Genomic DNA, 9,179 nt, shown 5'->3' with positions numbered 1-9,179 from the left:
AAGTTATAAAGAAATGATCACTAGATTTCATAAACTATCATACATTAAAAATAACTTGAATAAGCTGAAATGACAATAAACTGAATTTCTATACAATAAACTGTATAGGAAGACTCCTTTTTCAGCTCCCTTCTCCAATACTTCAGAGAACACCGAAAGGTGTTTCAGCAAAACAAAAGTACTATAGTTAAATAACCAGTATCCAAGTAGGATATTGTTTAGGTTTCTGCTTGTTTTACTGCTTAATTCCAATCCCTCTCATTAGGTATGTTAAGTGTACGGCCATCACTTATTTGTTCAACAAATGCTTTTATTGCACCCCAGCCATATGCCAGAGACTGTGCCAGACACTAAGACCATATTGCTGCTCAAAACAGACATGGTCCCTTCAATCACAGAACTTAAGTGTAGCATACGATAAACATTAATCAAGTAGCCACACAAACTGTGGTTTAAAAAAAAAGCACACAGAGCTCCATGACAGCATATAAAAAGGATTTCAACTATTAGAGATATGGAATGTGTATGGTTCCTGGAAGACTTCCCTAAAAAATTCATGTCTAAATAAAATGTTAACCCCTTATAACTGCAGTAGCTATACCCTAAATTCTTTTGTACCTTTCTGCTTCTCAACAGTAAGTCTTCTATATCCATTAAATGATTTATTTCCATTAAAATTTGAAGGTATCTTTGTTAAGTAGCCTTCTGTTTTCAATGGTGTGAATGAAGTCAGCTTTAGGATACTTTAATGGGGCAGTTTAGGAAGATACTTTTATTTTTATAAGATTGAACAATTTAAATCTTACTTATAAGACCATCTCATGATCAATCTTGTCAGATTTAGTGGTAGAATCTTACTTAAACCCCAAAGGAATGACAAACACTTATATTCTGAAAAAGAATTATTCACATACATTTATGTACTAAAAATTATGTACGGCTATTAAAATTGTTTCACTAACAGTACACATAGATTATAAAACAAATTAAATGTTATTTAAAAGCACATATTTTTACACTGTATATCCTGGAAGTTTGTTTATTACTAATTCACAAATATCTTTGCATTGCTTGGAAATGTTTAGTGAACCAAGGTCATCACAGTCTTCTTCAAAGTGATCTAAAGTACTGCAATCCAGAACATTAAGTTCTAGTTCCGACAGATTAGAAGGCAGGTAAGAACTCACTTGAGATGTCCGAGGTGACTGGCTTTTTTCTGAGGACTTGCAACCTGTTCTTGTTTTAGGTTTAGCAGAGATGTCATGATCCTGCTTTATAACTTTAGAATTATGCATACTGTTTTGGTCTCTCTGGTTTTCTTTTTCCTCAGTCCACTGTGATGAAGAGAAATCACTGGAAGATGCTTCCTCCAGACTTTTATCTTGAGTCTTTGAAACAGGAAATCTTTTATGTGAGAGTACTGGAGATCCAGCTGAAAAAGGTGGACTAAGAATAGAACTCTTTGCACTGCTGTTTTTCCTTATGGACAATCTTGTTTCACTGGACGTGCTTGTATGTTGACTGTTTTTTGGATTTTCTGTGCCTGGACTGCTATCACAAGCTCGTAAAATTCTGCTGGTGTCTTCAGAACTGCAAGGACTGGTGAAGTCATCTGAATACTTTAGTTCTGAGATGCTTTCAGAGCAACTACTTGTACTTGGATTCTTTTCATTGATATCAACAGTTAGAATGTCATCACCAGTGATTTTGACCTGCTTGTCATCTATTTCTTTATCTACTACAGTTCTGTCAACTACTGCAACCTGCTGGAAAACACCTGGACTTTGGATACTTTTCCTTCCAAATACTTTTCCTTCCAAAGTATTTGTACAAATAAACCTTTCTGAGACAACAGAATTTGCAGGACTCAAAATTTCTCCCAAAAAACCATTATTGCTTCTATTTTCATCACAATCAACTGTCTTTTCAGTTGCACAGTTCAGTTTAGTTTCTGTGGTTGTGCTAGGGTCATCAACAACTACACTAATTTGCTTTGAGGTATTGCTATTTTCAGCGAAAGATGCATCTGATTCTAAACACTTATCTTTAGGCAGTTCATGTGGCTTCTGATACAGTTCAGCAAAACTTAGTATCTTAACTTTGGATGATGGAATTCTGAGTTTTGCACCTAACATTTGTGTTTGCATTTTTTTATACTGTTCTTTCTTTTCATATTCTACTAACATATCAGGATTTGTTTGTTTTAAACGTAGTTTAAGTGTGTTTGTTAAGCCATAAAGTAGTTTTCCCCTTGAAACTCTTTTTTGGGGGGCACCACCTTTCTTTTCAAAATATTTACCTTTCTTAAGGTTTTCAGTTTGGTTCTTTTTATACTGAAGACTCACTGACTTCTCATTTTCCCCCACAGAAAGCTTATCCTTTTTAGATTCAGATTTACAGGTGGATTTCACCGAAGATTCTGGTGACTTCTTATCCTCAGTTCTATATAACCAGGCTAAGTGAGGATGTATATGAGTAGGGTTTGCCATGGGTTGGTTGTATAACAAGGACAATTCAACCAACAAAGCATTTAACAAAGGCAGTTGCCTTATAGTATTAATTCTATTTTGTTCAGTTGGAGGATGGTCTGTAGTTTGATTACTTGCTCCTGTATCCTGAACGGATGCAGGATTTATAAGCACTGAACAACTCTCACCTGTTGCAGAATTTGTATGTTCTGGAGGATTAGTATGTGTTGGGGGATTTACGTTTTCTTTCAGAAAAGTACCATCATCCCATTCCTCAGATGCATTAATTTGAGGCTCAATGGTAATTTTACCCTGTTTAGGGGGTGTCTTTTCTTGAGTCAAATGAGTGTAATACAGAGGAGGAGGGCAAATTATGTTAGTTTCAAGTTCCACCTCTGTGCCTTCTTGATTTGGGGGGCTAACACTCCTCTCACTGCTACCCTTTGAACACATATCGGAGTTGGTTTTGCCATTTTCCATAGAATCCGTGTAATCAGAGTCAGCCTTGCTATGGAAAGCTCTTCCCTTCAAATCCTTCCCTGCCCTTGAGATTTTTACATCCACCAGAGGCTTATCAGCATCTCCTGGGCTTGGCTCTGAGTCTGGCTGCTGCAGCTGCTGGTTTTCCTGCCAGGTTTGGGGGCTGACCTCCACTGACTTCTGCACCTCCATACCCTCCACTCCACCTCCTGGAGAAGCGACTGGCCGCTCCAGATGGCCCAACAAGCTGCTTCCCAGATCACTCAGGCGGTAGCCCAGAGCAATGTCCCCAATCCGCTCCCCGTCTCGGTTACACAGCGGGAAACTTCCCCGATGACTCTGGGAGCTGCCGGGGGCGGCGAACCCCAGGACCTTGTGGACCGCCGCGGCCAGAGAAATGCTGCAGGCCCCCAGGAGCTGCGGGGCAGGGGTCGGGTGCCCGGGGGGCAGCTGGAGCAGCAAGGTGTAAAGCGGAGTCCGAAGGAGCAGGCGGTGCAGGGTGGCGGGCTGCAGGCGGAAGAGGCAGGACTTGCCGCGACGGAAGCTAACCAGGCCAGGCCGAGATTCCTGGGCGGGGGCGGCGGGGCCGGCGGGAGGGTAAATCAGCAGCGTGGGGAAGTCCAGCAGGCGGAAGGCCACCGCGGGGCACAGGCTGCGCGACGGCCGCGGCGGCGATGCTCCCTCTCCCTCCTCCTTTTGCTCCTCTTCCGCAACTACGGGTGGCTGCGGCAGCCCGGCTTCAAGGCATACCCAGTCTACGAGTAGCTCCAGCGAGAAAAGCCGCTCAGACACCGCGGACGCCATTGCTGTTGCCCCGGAGACGCTGTGAGCTGAAAGCAGAAGTCCTTCGTTCTCGCGAGAAACAGGGAAAACCCGGCGCCTGTCTTGTTCTCTCGCGAGACTTGAGAGGGCGCCCTGATAGGTCCGAGATGCGGCTGCTCTGGGAATTTTGGCTTCTCACTATACCTCTTTGGTTTCCAGACTTGTATAAACACAATGCTTATGATAATACCGAAGCTATGAATGGGGCGGGGTGGGGAGAGCAGTAAAAGCATGTTTTTTGTTGTTGTTGTTCGAGTCACGTTTTATCACTACAGGTCCCATGCAATTTTGGAGGCCTGTCAAATCTATCAGAGGAATATTAAAAGTAAATCAGGGCTTCCTTTCCAATCTCCAGGCTAAAGCAAGTCAGCTAATTGTCCACAACCGGCCTTCTGTGCTGCTGGTTACCCAAAAGATAAGGATATGGCGCTAAAGTGGCATGGAGGTCTCTGTCTTAGTGAGGAGTCCCCGAGACACATACAGTGAGTGTGGGCACATCGCCAATGAGACATCCAGGTATAGGAGAGTTATGTTAATGATTTCGGTACATCAAAACTAAGGCACAACTCGTTATTAGAGAAATTCAAATCCAAACCACAATGAGGTATCATCTCAAACTGGTCAGAAAGACCAGCATCAAAAAAATCTAGACAATAAATGCTGGAGTGTGGAGAAAAGGGAACCCTCTTACACTGTTGGTGGGAACGCAAAGTGATACAACCACTGTGGAGAACAGCATGGAGATTCCTTAAAAAAAAAAAAAAAACAACACTAGGACTAAAACTATTACTCACTTCAGGTCAGTTGTCTTCAACAGTTTGCGACCCCATGGACTGCAGCACGCCAGTCTCCCCTGTCCATCACCAACCCCTGGAGCTTACTCAAACTCATGTCCATCCAGTCATGATGGCATCCAACCATCTCATCCTCTGCCGGCCCCCCCTTCTACTCCTGCCTTCAGTCTTTCCCGGCATCACATCAGTCACCATCTACAGTGATTTTGGAGCCCCCCCCCCACCCCCCAAATAAAGTCTGTCACTGTATCCATTGTTTTCCCATCTACTTGCCATGAAGTGATGGTACCAGATGCCATGATCTTAGTTTTTTGAATGTTGAGTTTTAAGCCAGGTATTTCACTCTGCTTTTTCACTTTCATCAAGAGGCTCTTTAGTTCTTCTTCACTTTCTGCCGTAAGGGTGGTGTCATCCGCATACCTGAGGTTATTGACATTTCTCCTGGCAATCTTGATTCCAGCTTGTGCTTCATCCAGCCTGTCATTTCGCATGACATACTCTGCATATAAGTTAAATAAGCAGGGTGTTAATATACAGCCTAAACATATTCCTTTCCTAATTAGGAACCACTCCATTGTCCCATGTCCGATTCTAGCTGTTGCTTCTTGACCTGCATACAGATTTCTCAGTAGGCAGATCAGGTGGTCTGGTATTTTCATCTCTTGAAGACTTTTCCACAGTTTGTTGTGATCCACACAGTCAAAGGCTTTGGTATAGTCAATAAAGAAGAAGTAGATGTTTTTCTGGAACTCTCTTGCTTTTTCAATGATCCAATGGATGTTGGCAATTTGATCTCTGGTTCCTCTGCATGTTTTAATCCAGCTTAAACATCTGGAAGTTCATGGTTCATGTACTGTTGAAGCCGGGCTTACAGAATTTTGAGGATTAATTTGCTAGTGTGTGAGATGGGTACAATTGTGTGGTAGTTTGAACATTATTTGGCATTGCCTTTCTTAGGGATTGGAATGAAAACTGACATTTTCCAGTCCTGTGGCCACTGCTGAGTTTTCCAAATTTGCTGGCATTTTGAGTACAGCACTTTCACAGCATCATCTTTTGGGATTTGAAATAGTTCAACTGGAATTCCACTAGCTTTGTTTGTCGTGATGCTTCCTAAGGCCCACTTGACTTCACATTCCAGGATGTCTGGCTCTAGGTGAGTGATCACACCATCATGGTTATCTATCTGGGTCATGAATATCTCTTTTGTATAGTTTTTCTGTATATTCTTTCCACCTCTTCTTAATATCTTCTGCTTCTGTTAGGTCCATACCATTTCTGTCCTTTATTGAGCCCATCTTTGCATGAAATGTTCTCTAATTTTTTTGAAGAGATCTCTAGTCTTTTCCATTCTATTGTTTTCCTCTATTTCTTTGTGTTGATAACTGAGGAAGGCTTTCTTATCTTTCCTTACTATTCTTTGGAACTCTGCACTCAGATGGGTGTATCTTTCCTTTTCTCCTTTGCCTTTAGCTTCTCTTCTTTTCTCAGCTATTTGTAAGGCCGCCTCAGACAACCATTTTGCATTTTTGCATATCTTTTTCTTGGGAATGGTCTTGATCACTGCCTCCTGTACAATGTCATGAACCTCCATCCATAGTTCTTTAGGCACTCTGTCTATCAGATCTAATCCCTTGAATCTATTTGTCGCCTCCACTGTATAATCATAAGGGCTTTGATTTAGATCATACCTGAATTCCCTAGCAGTTTTCCATACTTCAATTTAAATCTGAATTTGGCAATAAGCAGTTCATGATCTGAGCACAGTCAGCTCCCAGTCTTGTTTTTGGTGATTGTATAGAGCTTTTCCAATTTTGGCTGCAAAGAATATAATCAATCTGATTTCAGTGTTGACCATCTAGTGATGTCCACATGTAGAGTGGTCTCTTGTGTTGTTGGAAGACAGTGTTTGCTAAGACCAGTGCATTCTCTTGGCAAAACTCTATTAGCCTTTGCCCTGCTCCATTCTGTACTCCAAGGCCAAATTTGTCTGTTTCTCCAGGTATCTCTTGACTTCCTACTTTTCCATTCCAGTCCCCTATGATGAGAAGGACATCTTTTTGGGATGTTCTAGAAGGTCTTGTAGGTCTTCATTGTGAAAGTGAAAGTGACGTTGGTCAGTCGTGTCTGACTCTTTGTGACCCCATGGATTGTAGCCTACCAGGCTCCTCTCTCCATAGAATTCTCCAGGTAGGTCTTCGTGCTGCTGCTGCTGCTAAGTCGCTTCTGTCACGCTACCCCATAGACAGCAGCCCACCAGGCTCCGCCATCCCTAGGATTCTCCAGGCAAGAACACTGGAGTGGGTTGCCATTTCCTTCTGCAATGCATGAAAGTGCAAAGTGAAAGTGAAGTCGCTCAGTCGTGTCCAACTCTTAGCGACCCTATGGACTGTAGCCCACCAGGCTCCTCCACCCATGGGATTTTCCAGGCAAGAGTACTGGAGTGGGGTGCCATTGCCTTCTCCAACGTCTTCATAGAACCATTGAAATTCAGCTTCTTCAGCATTAGTGGTTGGAACATAGACTTGGATTACTGTGATATTGAATGGTTTTTTTTGGAAACGAACAGAGATCATTGTCATTTTTGAAATTGCATCCAAGTACTGCATTTTGGACTCTTTTGTTGACTATGATGGCTATTCCATTTTTTAAAAGGGATTCTTGCCCACAGGATTAGATATAATGGTCATCTGATTTAAATTCATCCATTCCAGTCTACTTTGGTTCACTGATTCCTAAAATGTCTATGTTTACTCTTGCCATCTCCTGTTTGACCATTTCCAATTCTAGTTTTGATAGTTCCAAAACTACCATATGGCCCAGCAATCCCGCTACTGGGCATATACTCTAAGGAAATGGACTTGAAGAAGACACATGTACCACAATGTCTCTTGCAATGCTACTTATAATGGGAAATGGAAGCAACCTAGATGTCCATTGGTAGATGAATGGATAAGGAAGTTGTGGTACATATACACAATGGAATATTACTCAGCTATAAAAAGGAACACCATTTGAGTCAGTTCTAATGAGGTGGATAAGCCTAAAGCCTATTATATAGACTGTCAGGAAGGAAGGACAACTATCATATATTAATGCAGGTATATGGAATCTAGAAAAGTGCTACTGATGATCCTACGTGCAAGGCGGCACAGGAGACACAGATATAAAGACAGACATTTGGACTCAGTGGGGGAAGGAGAAAGTAGGATAATTTGAAAGAAGAGCAATGAAACCTATACATTACCATATGTGAAATAGATAGCCAGTGCGAGTTTGATGTATGACCCAGGGAACCCACAGTAGGTGTTCTGTGACAACCTGGAAGGATGGCAGGGGGAGGGAGGTGGTGGAGGGTTCAGGAGGGAGGGGACATGTGTATGCCTATGGCCAACTCATGTTGATGAATTTATATCACAATATTGTAAAGTAATTATCCTCCAATTAAAATAAATAAAATTGAAAAACTAATGTATCTACATAAATGCTGGGGTGAGAGAGATTTATAGCTCTATCCTAGTTTCAAGGAGACATACTTATAACCTCAAAAAGCTAGCCAGCCAGGTTGAAACCAAGGTCCACAAGTAGCTTTGAATGCCATAGCAAGAAATTATTTGGTATACATTACTTTGAGTGAATTGTTACTGGGTAGGGGGAGGTCAAAGAAGACCCTCACCTCCATTCTTGGCTCTTCAGATTCTTCAGAAGAATCTGAGGCCTTACCTATGGCAAAAACAAGTTTATTAAGGGAAGAAGATACAGAGCACCTCAAGGGAGAGGTGAGCCAAGCCAACAGAGTCACTGGCACTGGAATGATGAGGTATGGCAATTTTTAAAACAGGGCTTTTACATATGCATTTAGGTGGGCATGGACTGACAGTTTGATTGACAGTTGTAAGTTACTTAACAGCAGGCTCTATTACTCATGTCTTTCCCATAATTCAGACCATTATAATCAGATGTATGTATGTATGTATAGAATATTTATAAGCCCTCCAACCAGTCCATCCTAAAGGAGATCAGTCCTGGGTGTTCATTGGAAGAACTGATGCTGAGGCTGAAACTCCAATACTTTGGCCACCTCATGCAAAGAGTTGACTCATTGGAAAAGATCCTGATGCTTGGAGGGATTGGGGGCAGGAGGAGAAGGGGACGACAGAGGATGAGATGGCTGGATGGCATCACCGACTAGATGGACATGAGTTTGAGTAGACTCCAGGGGTTGGTGATGGACAGGGAGGCCTGGTGTGCTGCGATTCATGGGGTCGCAAAGAGTCTGAACCGAATGAGTGACTGAACTGACTGACTGAATGGGCTCCTGGCTGCTTAAGGTCACTTGTGTTGAGGACACAGCTGTGTACCAAGGGCACATGTGCAAAGTTGGAGGTGCCCCTGTGGTTAGTTTGTATCCAGTGTGTAGGTACAGAGCTTGTGCTGGAGTTGGAAAAGTGTGGTTATTTTTTAGCATATTTGTGAGCTATCTTGGGCCGGCACTGGGGCATGTCTGGGGTGGGATTTAGAGATCAGGTTTCTTCCTTTTCTGCTAGGCCACCCTTTGTTGCTCATGCCTAACTTTCTAACTAACATTAATGAATGTGATTATATTGATGTTTGG

General features: G+C 42.5%; 1 protein-coding gene across 1 annotated transcript; it reads right to left on the bottom strand.

Annotated features, from left to right (window-relative positions):
• Positions 1-974: 974 nt before the first annotated feature.
• MAP10 (microtubule associated protein 10) lies at positions 975-3,764 on the bottom strand. The gene has a single exon (NM_001098148.1). It carries the CDS (start codon positions 3,750-3,752, stop codon positions 1,014-1,016), a length of 2,739 nt encoding a protein of 912 aa, NP_001091617.1. The 5' UTR covers positions 3,753-3,764; the 3' UTR covers positions 975-1,013.
• Positions 3,765-9,179: the final 5,415 nt, after the last annotated feature.

Source organism: Bos taurus, chromosome 28, assembly GCF_002263795.3.
Source record: "Bos taurus isolate L1 Dominette 01449 registration number 42190680 breed Hereford chromosome 28, ARS-UCD2.0, whole genome shotgun sequence".
NCBI classification, from domain to species: domain Eukaryota; kingdom Metazoa; phylum Chordata; class Mammalia; order Artiodactyla; family Bovidae; genus Bos; species Bos taurus.
This window is presented reverse-complemented; position numbering and strand designations above follow the sequence as displayed.

Bases quoted from the DNA above. Each gene is read 5' to 3' on its own strand.
- MAP10 (NM_001098148.1), bottom strand. From the start codon at position 3,752: ATGGCGTCCGCGGTGTCTGAGCGGCTTTTCTCGCTGGAGCTACTCGTA.